At 33.0% G+C, this 22,238-nt stretch overlaps 1 protein-coding gene across 1 annotated transcript; it reads left to right on the top strand.

Annotated features, from left to right (window-relative positions):
• The first annotated feature begins 339 nt into the window (after positions 1-339).
• On the top strand, positions 340-20,933 carry LOC127718892 (uncharacterized). The gene is made up of 5 exons (XM_052224977.1): positions 340-558; positions 6,965-7,362; positions 8,086-8,315; positions 13,265-13,538; positions 19,812-20,933. The coding sequence occupies exons 2-5, from the start codon at positions 7,146-7,148 to the stop codon at positions 20,756-20,758; spliced, it is 1,668 nt and encodes a 555-aa protein (XP_052080937.1). The 5' UTR covers positions 340-558; positions 6,965-7,145; the 3' UTR covers positions 20,759-20,933.
• Positions 20,934-22,238: the final 1,305 nt, after the last annotated feature.

Here is a 22,238-nt window from a genome sequence, read left to right as displayed (position 1 = left end):
TTGTAACTCGCAACTCGACTTTCGTAACTCGCAACTCGACTTTTGTAACTCGCAACTCGACTTTCGTAACTCGCAACTCGACATTTGTAACTCGCTACTCGACTTTCGTAACTCGCAACTCGACTTTCGTAACTCGCAACTCGGCATTTGTAACTCGCAACTCGACTTTCGTAACTCGCAACTCTACTTTCGTAACTCACAACTCGACTTTCGTAACTCTCAACTCGACATTTGTAACTCGCAACTCGACTTTCGTAACTCGCAACTCGACTTTTGTAACTTGCAACTCGATATAAAAGTCGACAACAGAGTGAATCTCCAATATAACAGTGTTTTAAAAAGCTTGTTATTTTGACATCCTTAAAATATGTCAATTTTTCACTTCCGCATTTTCCGATTTCCGCGTTTTAGAACTTCCCCTTCATGTCAACTGATGCTGAGGTCGGAGTATGAGTGCTCACTAATACAGCATCCTCTTTGAATGGTCATCGCCAAATACACAAAGTCAAAGATAGACAAAAATAAGAAGACACAGTTTACTACACCCATATTCTTATGGTATTATGATTGTGCTGAGCACTTACACACACCAGAGACATATATGCATACACACACCCTATTTTTGACATTTTTACCTAATTTATGTCTGTTTGTTTTGTTCACACATTGTTGTCAATATATAATAAGATAATGGCATTTTATGCGACTGTCATACAACATGTACAAGTGAGAGATTTAGCTAGCTATAAAACCAGGTTTAATCCACCATTTTCTACATCAGAAAATGCCTGTACGAAGTCAGGAATTGTTATCCATTCGTTTGATGTGTTTAAGCTTTTTATTTTGCCTTTTGACAGGGACTTTCTAATATAGAAAGTCCCTGCTTTTGATTATGAACTTTCCGTTAAATTTTCCTGGGAGTTTGGTATTTTTGTTATTTTACTTTTTAGAATAGACAACTTTCGAATTTCAGTTTTATGAATGTCCTGTTGACCTGGGGCCATATGGAGGAAAACGTGTCATAGATCATGTAGATTGGTGACATGAAGATATTTGCTTTGTGACTTCAATTTTTTCTGGGAATTTTTGCTATTCCTCAATTGGACTTTTTGTCAGGTATTGCCATCGGGTGCATTCAGCCTAATTACATGTTTGCCCTGGGTTTGGTTGCCCTGGGTTCGTTCCCCCTATTTTTAAAAAAAAGATATTAATATTGATGGTTTAATTTAAGGTTCCTTAATCTTATTCAGATATTTATAGTGTAAATAGTTAGAATTTATGACTAATATCAGCAAAGACCATTGAAACAACATCTGATTCAAAAATTTAATAAAACTTTTAGATATTTAGATGATATATTGGCTCTCAATAATGACGACTTCAGTATGTACACTAAAGAGATTTATCCTGACGAACTAACTTTAAATAAAGCTACATGTAATACTAACAATGAACACTGCCCTTTCCTGGATCTTGATATATTTATCTTTAACGGGAAGCTTAATACCAAAATTTATGATAAAAGAGATGATTTTTCATTTCCTATTGTTAATTGTCCATTTTTAGATGGTGACGTTCCCTTGTCGCCATCTTATGGTGTTTATGTAACAGCCACTATGTTCCGTTAGTTACTTTGTTCCGGCGGAACTTTTCAACTAGTTATTTCTTCAGATGGAACTTTCCAACTAGCTGTTTCATTCCGAGTGCAGTCGAAAAGTTCCGGGAAAAAGTAGCCAGTTGAAAAGTCCCGGAACAATGTAGCTAGTTGAATAGTTCTGGCGGAACAGAACAACTAGTTACATCATTCTGAATATACAATATTTCGTCCTTTTTGTAGAAAGAGGGGGAAGAATGAGTATCAGTATATATAAGAGCAAATCATTAATTTACAAGAATACCAAACGCACTGAAAGGGGTTTCTTTGGGGACAAATATGCAAAATTTAAGTTGTAGTTCATAGCTCACATAAAACGGAATAAGTTGCATTATGCAAATTTGGTATTCATAGTACCCTCAAGAGAGGGAAGAATACCCCCCTCCTCATGTGGTTCTTTGCATCAGTTCTCCAAATGGGACTTTGTGACTGGTTGATAAGTTCCGTTGGAACTTTTGGGCTAGTTTGTTAGTTCTGGTTTTGACTTATTTGCCAAAGAGGAACTTTGTGGCTAGTTGATAAGTTCCATTTGACTTTTGTAATCAGTATCTTGGTTTCCCTTTGAAAGGTTCAAATATAATATGTTGCGCTTTTACTTTGCATCAATTCTCCAAATGGAACTTTCTGCCTGGTTGATAAGTTCCGTTGGAACTTTTGGGCTAGTTTGTAAGTTCCAGTTTTGACTAATTTGGAAAAAAGGAACTTTCTAACTAGTTGATATGTTCCGTTGGAACTTTTCAACTAGTCACTTTGTTCCGTAGGAACTTTTAAACCAGAGGAAGAACAAAGTAACTAGTTAATAAGTTCCTCCGGAACTTTTCGGCTAGTTAGTTCTTTCCGCCCGGAACTTTCCAACGTCGGAACAAAAGAGCATTTACATTTATATATCTCAACTTGTTCGATTCGCTCGAGTATGTAACAACGTATTTGATTTCAACGAAAGAAATCTCTGTATTACTAAAAAATTATTACACCAGGGTTTTCGATATCACAAACTGGTAAAAACATTTACTCTTTTTATCATCGGTACAAGGACATCATTCGTATATATAAATCAACATGCAGACATCTTATACGTTCAGGTATTTCACATCCAATATTTTATGGTAATATTCTTTACAAAGCACAAAAATGTCGGCATTCATCTCAAAAGCTAACCAAACCTTTAAACAGGCTTATTTCGGAAAGGATATAGTTACGATACTGTTGTCAAGTCATTAAGGATTGCATATTTTGGTATTGATATTGATTCACTCATAGGGTCTTTGCATCGGAAATAAACACATTTATTCTAAAACCAGTTGTTGGCATCATACAGGTTATTTTCTTCTCATATTTTATGATGGTATGATACTAAACCCCTAACGGGAGGGATTGTACTTGATTTTCATATGATGAAGTTATAATCTTTCAATCAGTTTAATTGAGGTCTGGAGCTGGCATGTCAGTAACTGCTAGTAGTCCTTTGTTCAACTATGTATCATTGTCATTTTGCTTAGTTTCTTTTGTTACCTATTCCGACATCGGATTCAGACTTCTTTTAAACTGAGTTTTACTGTGTGTATTGCTATGTGTTTCTTTGTTCTACATTGATTAGAGGTATAGAGGGAGGGTTGAGATCTCACAAAACATGTTGAACCCAGCCGCATTTTTGCGCCTGTCCCAAGTCAGGAGCCTCTGGCCTTTGTTAGTCTTGTATGTTTTTAAATTTTAGTTCATTTATATGTTTTGGAGTTTAGGGTGACGTCCATTTTCACTGAACTAGTACACAATTTTATTCAGGGGCCAGCTGAGGACCACCTCCGGGTGCGGGATTTTCTCGATGCGTTGAAGACCCATTGGTGGACTTCGGCTGTTGTCTGCTTTTTGGTCGGGTTGTTGTCTCTTTGACATATTCTCCATTTCCATTCTCAATTTTATGGCTGCATACGAAAAAGGGTTGTAAAGAATATTCCTCGAATTTGACAGTTGCAGGAAATTAATCCTACATTTCATTGCAGTAAAAAAAAATTCTGAGTCATAAACATATATCTTGGGGGTTTCAAAGCACTATTCTTTTTTTATTTGGTGTTTCTGTAATATTTCAGAAACTTTAAGTTTATAATACCTGGCTACTTAAGCTTGTAAACAGGAAAGAAAGGGATGGAAATTTGATTTGTTAACTTCCAGTCATGCCAGTGATGGATATTATCTTATATGCAATGAAATGTTATGGGAAATTTTGTCTGTAGTACTGGACAGGATAAAACTTTACTCATGCCAAGTATTTCTTTATTTGAAACAAAGATAAATTCTGCAAATTTAACTAAAGACTCACAGGGGAAAAACAATGGTGGTATAACACATTTATAGGTGGTATAAAAAATATTGAATTCACTAGATCTTGTTGAATAATTATGACAATCTTTGATCTTAGCAAAATTACCTTGCATGTAGTAAGGGCTTTTGTTATAAAATATTTTATAATCAAGGTTGAGTCTTTTTTTTACTCTATAATCTACATTAAAAAAAACAATGCTATTTAGTACATTTAAGGAATGAATGTCTATCATGTCTATGAAGAAATAACATGTGGTTTACACTGAATGACCCGTAAATAACTCAACTTTTAAGGAGTAAATCATGAAAAAACGTTAATGACGTCACGGTCACATGACAAAATTATGTCTATGAGCTGATAGACAAAAACCTTTTAGCCAATCAGAAGACATGTTACATCCGAAATTAAATTATTAAAATTTACAGAAGTTCTATTTTCCATATCTTTAATAAATCTAGCAGATTTATTTGAAAAACCTTATTCTAAAACTTGAACTCACGGGAACATACGATGACAATCATGATGGTAGAATATAACGATTTTCCTATAATTTGCAAATAAAATTAGCTGTGTGTTATCCATTAACTTAAACTCGTTAACCATGTTAACTAGAGGACTTTTTGGACACTGGGCACCCTACTATTAGGCCCAAGTATTTTACACAATATTGAGCTGGAATATATGGCTTTTGCATGTGACTTGAAAATTGTACATTGTGCAAGTTTCTGTCTTAACTTCACACTGTTTTTTAAACATTGGTTTCCATATTGACATGCTAGACTGCTCTTCTTCTTCAAATAATGGCATAACTGTTTCATTCTAGCTCCCCTTTAAAAAAGTCAAATAAAATAAAGTTTTAACTGAGTAAACCGTTATCACTTTTTATCACTCGCATATTTACGCATATATTCGTGTAAGCAGCTTTTTTTTCTTACTGGGTTCCCATTAACTTGTACCTGAGAGAGAGTGTATCGAGAGATATCTAATTAATTTAACAACAATTTACAAAGAAAGTATTTTTTACTTGTTGATGAAACTCTGGTACTTTAGCACTAATTCACAGTCTATCTTGATAATTTGCATTACCTGTTCCCTAGAAGGACAGTACAAGACCCTCATCTTAATATTGAACATGTACCTTTCATTTAAATTTCTAAGGAAGCAATACACAGTTAGTTTAGTTTTGCATTTTGGCTCTGGTGAATTTTTCAAATACATGTATGAAAGTTATTGTGCAATAAAATAGATTTTTAGAGAGCTGAAGAATAATATAGCTTTCAAAGTGGGTTTATACATGTTATATAAATGTTTTGACTAGTTTGTGATATCGAAAACCATGCTGTAATAATTTTTCAGTAATACAGAGATTTCTTTCGTTGAAATCAGATTAGTTGTTACATACTCGAGCAAATCGAACAAGTTGAGATATATAAACACCATAAGATGGTGACAAGGGAAGTCACCATCTAAAAATGGATAATTAACAACATGAACAATAGGAAATGAAAAATCATCTCTTTTATCATAAATTTTGGTATTACCATGATTTGGTGGTATTACACCTAAAGAAGACTTATTTGTTGAATTAAACTGAATGTGCTTTTTTTCTTTTGTAATACTGGTTATTTCAAGTATTACTGTCAAGTTTTGTCATAATCAGTTCAATAGTTTGAGAAAAATCTGGTATAATGTAAGGCGACATCTACAGCGATTTAATATTTAATATTTTTAAGAATGTAACACATGTAACACTAAATGGACCCCATTGGAAATAAGCTGTATGGTTTTAGAATTTATGATTAGTCAATGGTATTTGGTATGCAGTTGTATTGGCATTGGCACATTTTATTTCCATAGAGATTGTGTAACAACCCTATTTTACCTTCAGTCATGGTTCATTGATTTTGAATATTTGCATAACTTACATGATAAAGTATTGCTATTTTAATTTCAACATTTGCATTATCAAAATAACAAGTAGGCAAGACATATCTCTGTTTACTCATGTTGGATTATCTATTGGCAAAAGGCATCCATGAAAAACAAAAAAAATAGCGGGAATGATCCTTACAGGTATCTACAGTAAAACTTCTCGTCTTTATTGCTGTTCAAATAATTCATTTATGTTCAAAGTAGCTAGGGGGATACATAGTTTTAGACCCCTCTGACAGTCATTTTCTTTTCTAGATGCTAAATCAACTCCGCCCTTAGATTTGAATTTTAATTCACCATATATAATACGAGGAAGATCTCTATTGATTTCAAGGTCACCGCCTCTAAGGTCAAGGTTAAATCTTCTAAAAATGACCAATACAAAAGTGCAAAATAGGGGTTTTCCAATGATTACTCAAATACATTTTTTTGTGTACTTAATATCAGACTGCAACCTTACTTTGATATATATGGTCACATATTTTGAGAGGAAGATCTCTTTTGATTTAGAGATTGCAACCTGAAGGTTAAGATCAAAGTCATGACAAATAGACCAACATTTGTGTAAAAAAGTAGTTTCTTGAAGCTTACTCAAATATTTATCGTGCTTATTGTCATGTATTATGAGAGGGAGATCATCTCTTGATTCTGAAGTCACCACCTCTTAAGTTCAAGGTCATAACTACTAAAAAAAAGATGGAATTTGTTGCAAACAAGTGGTTCTGGATGCTAAATCAAATACATTGTATGTACATCAAATACATGAGGGATTGAAACCCTACTGACATATGTCGTCATGATAAATGGGAGTAAGATCCTTATTTCATTTTGGGTCACTATGTCTAAAATCAAGTTAAAACAAAGACTGAAATTTGAAACATGGTTTCAGGATGCATTATCCTTATTGACCTTCAAGTCATTGAATCGAAGTTCAAGGTCAAATTTACTAAGAATATATTAGCATAACAGAATATTACTGGCAAATGCATAATATTTAAGGGGGAGAGGCCTCTGAGGGTATGTAAGCTTGCTAACTTAAGGTTATTAATTTTTTTCAGGAAATGTACCAGATTTCATAATGGTTATCTTAATAAAATGGACAGGACATGGATCAATATTTACAACATGTACAATGTACATCATCTTGATAGCCATTAAAATGATGTCTAGGTTTTGACCTTTTCAAAGATTATCTTCTATCGGATAAACTAAATTACAAGGAATAAAGAAGACTTGACTATGGCATCTCTTTCTGTAGAGGAAGAAAACTATGTTCGAATATGTCTGCTACTGACAGGAATTTCTCCACGTGCTGTAAGAACCTGTTTTGATTATGAGTTTGCTCCTGCATGTTTAAATACCTCACTGAAGAAAGAGCTAAAAAAACTAACTGAATTGAAAAGGCAACATAGAATCAACCAATCACAGTGGAACCTCCTGTTTCCAAGATTTCCTGGTAAGTGCAGAAATACAAAAAATACTTGAAGCTTCTTGGCTAAATTTAACAAAACTTGGCTACTATCATCATGCAGTATCTAGTTTAAAAAAAAATGTAACCTATGACCAGCCTGCCAACCAACATTTCTGACTTCTTTAAAACTGCTATAAAATACAGAATATCTGACTTGGGTAGAAATATTCAGATTGTTGATATCTACCTACTGGCCATTTACCTCAAAACTGTCAGTCGTATTCTAACAAGAGGTTTTGCCCTTTTATGATTTTTTTTCAATTGTGCCTGTTATCCTGAAAATTAAAATACATATACATGTAGATATCTATATCTTGAAAACTCTAATTGATAGATAGGCACTTTGAATAGCAAAAATGATCAGCAAGACAATAAACTATTGCTCTTAAGGATGTTCACTCCTCTGTTTCAGAATAACTCTGCTTAAGTTAGAATGATAGGAACTACTTACAATAGACAATGATATTAACTATAAAATTACATTACTGTCTGTACATCTCAGTTTGTTGACCATTTTCAGGACCTGCCCACTAGATCATGGTCCAGGGACTTTGAATTAACAAACAATGTTGCTGTCCATCAGATTGTCTTTTTCTGAATTTTATGCTGACAGGCAAGATATACATGTACCTCTGTCAACAGTTTATTATATGCAAATTTTTATAATTTCTCTTATTATTTTAACTATATATTTAATGTATTTTCCAGATGTAACAGATTCCAAAACTTTTGATGTGACTCTGATGACAATATTACTGAGGAACTTAACGCCAATGAATCCTCCTTCTTGTGGATTTGACCGTTTACCTAGTGCCATGGAAACCACACCAGCTGCAGATTTAGCAAGAATCAAATATTACAGGAATTACTTAGCTCATCTAGATGATAGCAAAATAGACATTAGTTTCTTCAAAACAGCATGGAATGATATGTCTGGTGTAAGTGTATATCAATTTATTTATTTTTTCACTGATTTAAGGGAAACTTGATCGTAGCTATTTGAAACAAAATTACAAATTGTCAAGTTCAAATTATGCACCATAAACACACATATATACCAGTTGTTGGTTTGTTAACAATTTTTTCTTTAATGAATGATACTATAAGTTATGAAATTCTTTTTTTAAATGGCAACTTCACCATTTCAGAATCAAAAGTGCACACTCAAAGTGTAAAAATGTCAGCAAAAAAACCTAAAATTTAAATTCTATTATCCTATTAATATGATTAAGGATTTTTGTTCCTCAGTTTCAAAATAACAAGCTTTCTAAAAGACTGCTATACACTAAAATTGAAATGATGGAACTTGAAAAGCAGACAAAATTGAAAGGCTTGGTCCTAGTTTTTAAGATATAAGCAATTGAAAATTTGAAGGGAAAGAATTTTCTCTAGATTTTTCATACATTTAACATTGGCACCTTTTTTCTTTCAAAAAACTATAAAAAAAAGTTACAAGTATTTTATAAGATTTTCAAAAATCGGTTTTTAAAGTATATGTATATTGTATAGTTATATTATATGATATAGTTATGGCTTTAAAATTTAGAATTTTGACTTATTCCTTTTTATTAATTTCAAAACTATTAAAGATATATTTTGACATAATACAAAACCGACATAAATCAAAGATAGACCAAGTCCTCATTTTTGTCACATGACATGTTATAGTAACTATAGGTCACCGTACGATCTTTAACAACCAGGTAAACCTATACGGCATAACAAGCTATAAAAGACCCTGCCTGACATGACAAACTTTAAAACAATTCAAACCAGGTGAAAGCCAATGGGCCTGATTTAGACATAAATACATATGTCTAAATATGTGATGACTTTACAACAGATGTTCTCCATCATATACAGGGCCAACACCATAATTTATATTTACTTCGTCTCAAATTTATCCCAACAATGTTAGATCTGCAAATTTGCTATGTTCTTCCCTCAGCAGGCATCTGAGACATCGTGGCAACCACAAGTTATCCGATTTTAAAACGTCTGTCATAAAGTTGTCACATATTTAGACGCATATGATAAAATTAAAATTTGATGTGACGGCATGGTAAGTTAAATTATCAACCTTTAGGACAGACATACAACAGCTGATCTGCAAGGTATAACATCTACTTGCCACTATACATCATGTAATATGTTACAACCCTAGATAAAGCCGACGATCAAAGTCTTTACTCAACTAAGGAAAGCGATATTTTTATTGCCCAGTTGGTTGAGTGGTCTAGGGCTCTGGACACAGTGCAGGCGGTGTTGCCACGATGTCTCAGATGCAGGGGTTTGAATCCTGTTGAGGGCAGAACAGAAATTGCAGATCTTACATTGTTGGGCTAAATTTGAGACGAAGTATACATATATATACACATCTAAACATGTGACAACTTTATGACAGACATTCTCCATCTGATAACACATGCTTATACAGGGCTAACACCATAATATATATATAATTCATCTCAAATTTAGCCCAACAATGTTAGATCTGTAAATTTGTGTTAGCAATAATGCAAATTTTTGTTTTTCCCTCAGCGAGATTCGAACTCTTGCTTTTGTGACATTATGGCAATACCGCCTGCACTGTGTCCAGTGCCCTAGACCACACGACCACCTAGGCTACATAAAAATATAGCTTTAGGTGGTTGATTTAATGCCTTTCCTTGTCAGCTTTGTCTAGGGTTGTAACACAGAACATGATGTATAATGGTAGATGGTGTACCTTTCAGATCAGCTATTTTGTCTGTCATAAAGGATGATAAAGTTAATTACCATGCCGCCACATCAAATTTTAATTAATATTATCACCCTTTACGATAGACAAAAAAGCTGATCTGAAAGTTACGGTACACCATCTACTTGCCACTATACATCATGTACTAGTGTTGTTCCAATGATCGGAATAAGTCGGAAATCAGTTGGTTGGGCCTGGCGATGTCGATAATCGAATGGGATTTTGTTCAAGCGATTTTCGTTATAGTTTCCGGACTTTTAGCATATCAACTTACGGTCCGTTGCCGGTTTGCATTTTACATGTGCAGTGAAACAAATTGTAACGAAAAATATCAGTCGATGACAATAACAATGTCAAACATCCTATAATCAAAGACATAACCAATTTCTTTTTGCATTGACTATATACAGATTGATCGCATGTTATTTAAAATAAATAACTTTTTATGAAATACTTTCTTTCAATTCCAGTACTTGTTACTCGAGAGCGTACATGAAATCATTCTGATTTTAGACAAAATAAATTTTTTGCTTCATTAGAACGTGGTGCAAATTGCTTTTTATTAATGTTTCATCCATTTGTTGCGTCAAAAACGTCATATTTCTTTCCAAATTGCTTGTCAAACATCATTTATTTTTGTAAATTTTCCTGTTTTGTCCCACATTGAAATATATACGAGTCACGGATCGGATACGGATCAACTATGTAAGAAATCATCATTCTTGCAATTATAAGTACATGGACAAATGACACAGCTGAAAGAAGAATAATGATCACAAATGTGAAAAATAAGCATTCTACATGAATTAACAGACATTGGTTGGATCCCCTTAGTTAAATGTATATATATAAATGCAAATGCATTGTTATTTTTTGATTAATTTTAAATTGCTTATAGTTAGATACTTTATATATCTTTTTTTAATAAGATAAGCATTCAAATTTTTATACAGCTATGTATTTGAAATTATAATGTGAGTAATACCATTGAAATTTAGAAATTTTAGTGTCATTGTTGGTAATAAATGTTGTAATTAAAAGACAAAATATATTCAATCTGAATATGGATTCTAATTGATTCACTGTTTTAATTACTAAATAAAATATGAAAAGGAAACAAAAGATCAAATCTGAACATATAGAATAAAATTGAGAATGGAAATGGGGAATGTGTCAAAGAGACAACAACCCCACCAAAGAGCAGAAAACAGCCTAAGGCCACCAATGGGTCTTCAACACAGCGAGAAAATCCCACACCCTGAGGTGGGCTTCAGCTGGCCCCTAAACAATAATGTGTACTAGTTCAATGGAATGGACGTCACACTAAACTCCAAAACATATAAATGAAGTAAAACTAAAAAACATACAAGACTAACAAAGGCCAGAGGCTCCTGACTTTGGACAGGCACAAAAATGCGGCGGGGTTAAACATGTTTTGTGAGATCTCAACCCTCCCCTATACCTCTAGCCAATGTAGAATAAACAAACACACAGCAATACGCACAGTAAAACTCAGTTCAAAAGAAGTCCGAGTCCGTTGTCAGAATAGGTAACAAAAGAAACTAAGCAAAATGACAATGATACATAAATCAACAAAGGACTACTAACAGTTACTGACATGCTAGCTCCAGACCTCAATTTATAAACTGATTGAAAAATAATGTCTTCACCATATGAAAATGCAAGCACAATCCCTCCCATTAGGGGTTTAGTATCATACCATCATAAGATATATGAGAAGAACTTAACCGGTATCATGCCAACAACTGGTTGTAGAATAAATGTGTTATTTCCGATGCAAAGACCCTATGAGTGAATCAATATTAATACCAAAATATGCCATCTTTAATGACCTGACAACAGTATCGTAACTATATCCCTTCTGAATAAGTCTGTTTAAAGGTTAGGTTCAAGATCAAGATCCAGGAAAGGGCAGTGTTCATTGTTCACGTTGTTAGTATTAGCTTTATTTAAAGTCTGTTCAGCAGGATAAATCTTTTTAGTTTACATACTGAAGTCGTCATTATTGAGAGCCAATATATCATCCAAATATCTAAAAGTGTTATTAAATTTTTGTATCAGATGTTGTTTCTATGGGTCTTTGCTGATTTTAGTCATAAATTGAAACTCATAACAATACAGAAACAGGTCCGCAATAAGTGGTGCACAGTTAGTCCCCATTGGAATTCCGATAACTTGACGATATACAGAATCTCCATAGTGAACAAAAATGTTATCTATTAAAAACTCAAGGGCAGTAATCGTATCAAAGCAGGTCCAATCGACATAGTTCTTTTGTCTGTCATTGTCTGTTGTTACTAAAAAATTACCTAAAAGAGTTAGAACATATATATTTGCATTCTGACTTTTTAAATGCCCATTTAATTAGGTGTGTGATTTTTTTCTTAATAAGATTATGAGGCAAAGTGGTATATAGGTTAGAAAAATCAAAACTTTAAACAGATTCGAAATCACTAATATAAACATGCAATTTATCAAGTACTTCTAACGAATTTTTAACACTCCAAAAGTAATTAATTCCACTATTTTCAAAGGCCTTATTTGAACAATTTATTACCAGGTTTTTTATTGTACCAAGCTAGTGTACTAGTCAGTAGAATAGACAGTTTAGTAGTGGAACAATGGCTTGAAGACGAAATAAATCTATATATAAAACTCTGCAATGATATGGAATATACGCATTAGACATGTACAGTGTGACTAAATGCATGATTTCATTTAAAAAGGGGCAAGGTACATTATGTATAATGTTGCGATTATAACCGATAGTCGGTTGGTTGCTGTCAACCGATAGTAATAGATAATCGGTTGGTAATTTCAACCAAGTATCCAACACTATCATGTACTGTGTTAAAACCCTAGATAAAGCCGACGAGGAAAGGCATTACATCGACCACGGAAAGTGATATTTTTTTATATCCCAGTTGGTCGAGTGGTCTTCAAGGCACTGGACACAGTGCAGGCTGTGTTGCCATGATGCCTCAGATGAAAGGGTTTGAATCCTGCTGAGGGAAGAAACAGAAATTGCTGATCTTACATTGATGGGCTAAATTGGAGACGAAGTATACATATATATATATATATTACTTTAAATTTGAAGTGAAAGTATCATCCAATATTTTACAGGCCATTGAAAGATTAGGTGGGAAGCAAATGAAGCAGGAGTGTGATCATATGAAAACCAAACCTTTAGATCAAACCAACCAAGAAATAATAACGTACATTAAGTGTTCTAATAATGAAATCTGGGAGCTAAAAGAATCTTTTGAAAGGATGAAGCGATCACATACAGAAATGATTCAATCCCATGAATTACTTCAAGAAAACCATGTAGCTGTGACAAAAGAAATGGAAGAAATAAAGATCTCCCAGATGGATACAATACCATGGAATATAAGAGGTAAACTGTTGGAGGGGGGGGGGGGGGGGGGGGTTGTGTTACCTTGGGTTCATCTAGTACTACTTCAATTCATTAAGAGATCAGATTTTAAATTTATTCCTAGTAACGTTATTAGCCATCTCTTTATTTTTGATACACTGCACACAAGATGGAATACTCATATTCCTGGATATTTTGTGGATATCTATGATGGACACAATTGAACATGTCACATTAATATTTTCATGATCAATCCGAGAGCTCTGAGATTACAGACGACTAAAGGAATTTCAACTTTGTACTACTACCATTTATTCTTCGTCTTAGAAACATGCTAAAAGGGTTTCAAAATGTTCAATTCTATTTAAAAGCATTTGCTAAGAAAGAAACATTTGTTACGGATACCTAAACATATATTTTTATGGCCCCATGTGAGTCTACTATGATGAGTTACAGATTGAGTTTAGGTTTGGTTCAGCTCCACTGATTTTTGCAGAAATTATTGGCTTTTGACTTTGAAAATTTCGTGAAAATAACAGTTACACCGACTTTAAGTCTACTATGATGAGTAACAGATTGAGTTTAGGCTTGGTTCCGAGTCACTGATTTTTTGAAAATTTGGTGAAAATAACAGTTATACAGACTTTTTTTCTAAACGCCTTCACATATTCAGCTGATTTTTAGCTCACCTGGCCCGAAAGGGCCAAGTGAGCTTTTCTAATCACTTGGCGTCCGTCGTCGTCGTCGTTACCTTTTTACAAAAATCTTCTCCTCTAAAACCACTGGGCCAAATTTAACCAAACTTGGTCACAATCATCATTAGGGTATCTAGTTTAAAAAATGTGTCCGATGACCCCGCCAACCAACCAAGATGGCCACCATGGCTAAAAATAGAACATGGGGGTAAAATGTAGATTTTGGCTTATATCTCTGAAACCAAAGCATTTAGAGTAAATCTGACATAGGGTAAAACTGATTATCAGGTAAATATCTATCTGCCCTGAAATTTTCAGAAAAATCTGACAACCTGTTGTTGGGTTGCTGCCCCTGAATTGGTAATTTTAAGGAAATTTTGCAGTTTTTGGTTATTATCTTGAATATTATTATAGATAGAGATAAACTGTAAACAGCAATAATGTTCAGCAAAGTAAGATCTACAAATAAGTTGTATGACCAAAATTGTCAGTCGACCCCTTTAGGAGTTATTGCCCTTAATAGTCAATTTTTAACAATTTTTTGTAAATTTTTGTAATCTTTTACAAAAATCTTCTTCTCTGAAACTACTGAGACAAATTTAACAATACTTGGCCATAATCATTATTAGGGTATCTAGTTTAAAAAATTTGTCCGATGACCCCACCTTCCAACCATCATGGCCGACTTCTATAGAACATAGGGGTAAAATGCAGTTTTTGGTTTATATCTCTGAAACTAAAGCATTTAGAGCAAAAATGTTCATCAGATTGAGATTTATCTGCCCTGAAATTTTCAGACGGATCCGACAACTCGTTGTTGGGTTGCTGCCCCTGAGTAAGTAATTTTTTACAAAAATTTTGCAGTTTTTTGTTATTATTTTAGATATCATTATAATATCTAATATCTAATACTATTAATTATGATTTTAACCTTATTTTACATGATTTCCAAAGCATCAGTAAATACAGGTGAGCAACACAGGCTCTTGAGAGCCTCTAGTTAGTATATGAGTCTACTATTATGAGTTACAGATCTAGTTGACATCATTGGTTCTGCACTGCTGATTTGTACCAAAATCACAGGCTTTGAAAATTTCATGAAAATAACAGTTATATGGACCTTCATTCTCAAATTTCAACTCCTACAGGGGTTCAAATTAGCGGTAGTCCAAGGTCCGCGACCTTCCATTTTTGCAGTCGGACTCTCGTTTTGGTTACAAGCTACGCCCGACGGACCTTCGGTTTGAAAGAAAATAAAAATAAACTTTGCCGACCTTTTTAAACAAAAATTTCCAAACAATCTCAAAATTTATTTTCATCATTATTATTCAGCGATGTTCATTTTGTTCAACCGCTAGCTTTATACCGAAAATTGCCAACTAGTAATGTGTAAATCCGAGTAAAATCGTATCTGACTGACAAAACAACATTGAAAAACATTGGATGCCATAAACCGGAAATGAAGAAAATAACAAAAAATGGATCCGATTCTGGAGCGGATAAGGGTAATTCCGAGTTTGCCGATCAAATACAATGAAAAAATAATAATTCCAGGCAGTTGACAAAATACATCTATGATGATAAAATATAAACACTAGAATTGAAAACCAAAAGATATATTGAAAAGAAAGAAAAAGTAGGAAATATTTTTTTACAGAAACTCATAATTACTTTTAGTTCATAAATTTTCATCTCAAAATTCAAAAAAATGTGACAGTAATTTTCTTTATCATTAATAAATATTGATATTACATGTAGATTTTTGTATAGTGTAAACGTATTACTACAATTCCAAGAGGTAATGTCTTCTAAATTTTAAAAGACCAGTACAAATCTGGAAGTTTCTTATCTTATTTTCACAGAGGAACTAATGCATTATAATAGTGCAACTAGATATGATACACTTAAACCAGAGACATATATACACATGTCTATACGTCTCTGCTTAAACAGCTTTGAATTTGAACTGTTTTATAAAATGGTATAAGTAGTAATAAATTACCAATAGTTGAGACAACACACCAACCCATGGTGACACCCTCCTCAATAACAAAAAAAAAAGATTATCTGAATTTATAATATACAAGACAATTACAATTGTTATTAAATATTTTATACAACAGTGACTTTGACAATGAAACAAGTTGACCTAACACCAACAGCACATTAATTTTGTTACTTGTATCTTACTATGTTAGGAAATATTTCAAGTAAAAGTAGGACCTGGAATTTAGGTTGTGGACCTTTCAGTTTGGAGTGTCAAAGGTCCTGGACCTTCCAGTACCAAATGTTAATTTGAACCCCTGTCCTAAAAATGGCTTCAAGCTTTTTTTTGCAATCAGGGCCATTCGTGTAGTTCTGACACATCTAGTTGTGTTCATGCAGTTAAGAGTATTTACACTCGGAACTCTAATAAAATTCCAATTTTGTTTACTAATTTCATATTTGCTACCTTTTTAGCTCACCGGGGCTAAAAGGGCCCCATGTGAGCTTATGCCATCACTTGGCGTCCGTCGTCGTCGTAAACTATTTCAAAAATCTTCTCCTCTGAAACTAATGGGCCAAATACCTTCAAACTTTAATTAAATGTTCCTTAGGGTATCTAGTTTATAAATTGTATCCGAAGTTTTGATCCATCGACAAACATGGCCGCCATGGCTAAAAATAGAACATAGGCATGATAGGGGTCAAATGCAGTTTTTTGCTTATATCTCAAAAACTAAAGCTTTTAGAGCAAATCTGACATGGGGTAAAATTGTTCAATTGGTCAAGATCTATCAGCCCTGAAATTTTCAGACAAATCGAACAACCCATTGTTGGGTTGCTGCCACTAAATTGGTAGTTTTGAGGAAATTTTGCAGTTTTTTGTTATTATCTTGAATATTATTATAGATGGATATAAACTGTAAACAGCAATAATGTTCAGCAAAGTAAGATCTACAGAAAAGTTAAATGACCAAATTTGTCAATTGACCCCTTAAGGAGTTATTGCCCTTTAAAGACAATTTTACGCAATGTGTTCATCAAGTTTGCTAACAATTTAAAATCTTCTCTTCTAAAACTATTGTGCCTAATACTTCTTAACTTTGAATGAATGTTCCTTTATGAATCTAGTTTATGAATTGTTTCCGAAATTTTGATCCATCAACAAACATGGCCGCCATGGCTAAAAATAGAACATAGGGGTGAAATGCAGTTTTTGGCTTATATCTCAGAAACTAAAGCATATAGAGCAAATCTGACACGGGGTAAAATTGTTCAATTGGTCAAGATCTATCAGCCCTGAAATTGTTGGGTTGCTGCCACTAAATTGGTTGTTTTAAGGACATTTTGCAGTTTTTGGTTATTATCTTGAATATTATTGAAGATAAAGATAAACTAGTACTGTAAACAGCAAAAATGTTCAGCAAAGTAAGATCTACAAAAAAGTTTATATGACCAAAATTGTCAATTGACCCCTTAAGGAGTCATTGCCCTTTAAGGACAATTTTACACAAGTTGTTTTATGTTTTTTAACTTTAAAAATCTTCTCAAATGAATCTAGTATAAATTTTGTATTTCATTTCCTTGTACGTCAAGAAACATAGACACTATGGCTAAAATGGAACATATGGGTAAAAAGCAAAAATAATCATTGATGAAAGATTTAAGCAAAAAAAATAACAGGTGAGCGATTCAGGCTCTTGAGAGCCTCTTGTTGTATCCCATATTGGATACAACAAATTTAAAGATTTTGACACCTGTCAATCAATACACTTGTGTGTCAAGTGAACAAAGGCTAATATAACACATGATTGATGATTGTTGATGAATGAACTCCTGCTGACATAAGATTTTTCAGCAGAGTATCTTGGTACATGTACTAGTCTAAAAATACCTTTGAAGATCTTTCATTTATATTAAATCAAAGCATAATGACTAATAACAATTTATAAAATAACCACACAGCATTGTACATATTGTAGTATTTCATTTGTATATGAAATTTTTTGAACATTTCGTTACCCCATTTTATGCTGTTTCTTTATACATAAATTTCTTATGTGAAAATCTAGATTTTTGCCATGATTGAGCATTGTGATATTCCTTGAATATACCCTTTTAGCAAGACAAATGGATACATGATAAAATTGAGAATGGAAATGGGGAATATGTCAAAGAGACACAACCCGACCAAAGAGCAGATAACAGACAAAGGCCACCAATGGGTCTTCAACGCAGCAAGAAAATCCTGCACCCGGAGGTGGTCCTCAAACATTTTTTCACTTATTTTAGATTGAATGCTGGTTTGTTCACTTGCAAATACTCCAAACATAACCCCAGAAATATGAATGAAATTGGCCTATTATGTAATAAAGTTGTACTAAACATACTGGAAAGATATTGATTTGAGCAGTAACCTTTAATTTTATTAAATTTGATGATCCATTTAAGTTGTTTATGACACTAATGAAAATGAAAAGGATACCTCTTTTGACAAACAAAAAATCTTATAATATATGAAAAGGGGATTAACTGTTATTGATATAAATTGGCCATCAAGCATTTCTTTTTTGTACATTGTATGTTCAGTCAATGATCTCCATAAAAAAGCTTCATATTCTGAGTTGCAACAGATATTTTACATATGATTTTGAAATATTTTGCTCAAATACAATACAAACTATAGCCATAAACACATGATAAAGGGAAGGAATTTTGAAAAAAAAATAATGCAAACAAAATTTTGATATTCAGTTGAATGGTTCATAAAAGTTTTGACTGTGCTAAGCAATTTTGTAAAATATAATTAGCTTATGTATGTATTTCTTGAAAAATTAACAGTGAATTTTTCTCTTTTTATGAGTAATTGGATAACTATATTTGGTATATGGATCCTTTCACGGTCTAGTGAGACTGGGTTCATTGGACCTTAACCTTATTTTCAAGTTTCATTTGGCAATGTTTAGATTTCAGGGTTTGGTCTGTGTCTCATGATGATCAGTTACTAAAAGCAATAGATCAACTTTATTTGTACATGTATATGAAATGATTGTATGATGTACATGTCTGTCAGGCAGGGTTCATGTGACATAAACTATTTAGTTACATGTACCCTCTGCATAAACAGGCAAATTTGGCAGCACAGTCAGATCTCAGTAAGCCAATAATACAACCTTGTCAAGGCCAAACTTTTTTCTTTTGAAATTGACTTATGATACTTGGTATGAAGGTGTATTACTATTTGAAGGTGTGTCGTGTATTGTCATGAAATTAACAATAAACTTTGACCAAAGGGCACAATTTGGTGATATTTGGGACATTTTCTTGTCTGGCTTTCTGTATTTAGTATATAGGTTCACCACCTGAAGACATACCCTGAAAGATGCCCTCTGACCTTGACTGGTACAACTCAAGGTCTTAAAATTAATTTAAGGAACCCCAAAACTATGTATTTTTATGTAAATTTGAATAATTTAACAATTACTTATATTTTGATAGAAATGTTCTATGGTTAACCAAGACAACATGTTATTGTCTTGCTATTAAGTATATATTTAAATGCATAATTCATATAAATAGTAATTTTTAATTAGCTATATTTATAATTTTTTTCCAGATCAGTTAAAAAAACAAATAGAAGACTGGAAAAAGAAAGATAAGATGTTTGTGTCTACAAGAGCCAGTGATTACCTCATTGAATGTTTACATGACAATAGTTGTTTGACTTTAACTGGCCCATTAGGAGTTGGGAAATCATTCATTGCGAGACACACAGCACTAGTTTTACAGAAGGAAGGATACAAAATAATCCCTGTGACAAAGCCAGATGATATTGGAGATTATTATCAACCTGATAAACAGACAGTCTTCATTATTGATGATATTTGTGGAAATTTCACTGCCAACCAACAACAGATTGAGAGCTGGAAACAACTATTACCTACAATTAACACAATTATTGCAAACAAATGTTGTAAAATTATTGTATCTTGTAGGTTACAAGTATATAAAGATGATAAGTTTAATGTATTATTACCTTTTAAATCCTGTGAATGTAACTTAATATCAGATAAGTTATGTCTTACATCTGTAGAAAAAAATATTATAGCGAAAAACTATATGGGTACAAGTTTGGACGATATTGATGAATTAGCACAAAAATATGAATTCTTTCCACTTTTATGCTCTTTATATTATGAGGGGGGAAATGGAGATATTAATGAATTTTTCAAAAATCCGTTTGAAGAAGTCTATAAAAATGAATTAGACAATTTAAGGAGGCATGGTGATGAAGGGAACTATAAAATATGCGGTTTGGCCTTATGTGTTCGCCTTAATAATCTGACAGAAAAATGGTTCCATGGTAAAGTGACAGATGAACAAAGACCTATCATAGAAGAAACATGCGATGCTTATGAAATCAACAGAAGTACATCAAAGGCAAAACTGAAAAAAGCACTTGACACCCTAGATGGTACTTTTATATGTAAACGCAATGGTATTTATAGTACTGTACATGATAAATTGTTTGACTTCCTTTCTCATTATTTTGGCAGAAAATGATCGAATGTTGACAGATCATGGTGAGTGTGATTAAGTACATGATGGTTTTCTTTGGCAAACATCACCAGATGAAAAGAAAAGTAACATAGACATTACTATTGAAATACTAAATGCTTATTTTTAGTATTCATTAACTCTAAAATGTACATGTATATAAATGTAATGCAAAAACAAAGGGTTTTGTTCTATTTACTATTTATAATTTAATGGACACAAAATATCAAGTTGTGTGTCTACTTTGATTTGTTCTCAATGTGTTTAACATGTTGTAAATCATTTATTATACCCCCGCTTTAAAAAAGTGGGGGTATACTGTTTTACCTCTGTCTGTCCATCCATCCGTCAGTCCGTCAAGTCTGTCAGTCCGTCCTTCCGTCCCATGAATATTTTTCGTTGCATTTTTTACAGGAACTACATTACAAGCTTAAGGATTTCTGAAATTTAGTTTCAGGGTTTATATGAGTCAGCTATACCGTGTGATGCGTTTTCAGATTGATCACTCAACAACTTCCTGTTTACCGAACACTTGCATCATTTTACACAACACATCCAAGTTGAACATTTTCGTCACATTTTTCTCAGGAACTACATTACAATGATTTCTGAAATTTGGTTTCAGTGTTTATATAAGTCAGCTATACCGTGTGATGCGTTTTCAGATTCATCACTCAACAACTTCCTGTTTACCGTCAAATATTTGGCCTGGGGGTATCATCAGTGAGCAGTAGAACGCAGTTTCACTTGTGTTTTATATCTTTTGTCCTTAAATTAACATAAAGGGGGAAAAAATTAAACCAATTGATTATTTTTTTTAAAAGAAAAAAAACATACATTCCACGGAAATTAAATTTATTTAACAAAGGAAATTGTGACAAAGACAAATAATGTTTAATTTGTTATGTTACAAATTCTACACATACTACAAAATAATACATTGCATCATTGCAGGTCTGAAAAGCCATTTGTGATATTTCATTACTTTGGTTCTATTGTCGGTCTATCAACTCTTTGCATTTCAGATTTTGAAAGATGAGCTTTGAAACTTTGAAACTTTGAAGTCAGTTTACCTTAATTTGGGACAAATTTGTCGTTCAATGCATACATTCAAAATTAAGACTGTTGACCAAACCATCCAAAAAGAAAACATATGGCTACCATATATAATACATAAAAGTAAAAGTTCTGTTTCGAGTATATTCTCTGTAGATACATGCATGACCCATTCTAAAAATGTATTAACAAAAAAACTGAACTCCAAGGTAAATTCATAAAACCTGACAAAACCAAATGCTCAACTATATCAACCAACTGGAAAACAACTGTCATATTCCTGACTTTGTACAGGCATTTTCCAAGAAGAAAAAACATGTTTTTTATACGACCTTAAAATTTTTGCTGTCTTATTATGTTATGACGTTGTCAGGGTTGTCGTAGTCATCCAAGGACATTTGGTTTCTTGAGTATAAGTGTATGGATCTCT

Source organism: Mytilus californianus, unplaced genomic scaffold (genome assembly GCF_021869535.1).
Source record: "Mytilus californianus isolate M0D057914Y unplaced genomic scaffold, xbMytCali1.0.p SCAF_10, whole genome shotgun sequence".
NCBI lineage: Eukaryota > Metazoa > Mollusca > Bivalvia > Mytilida > Mytilidae > Mytilus > Mytilus californianus.
Note: the sequence above shows the minus strand (reverse complement) of the source record. Positions and strands in the feature narration are given on the sequence as shown.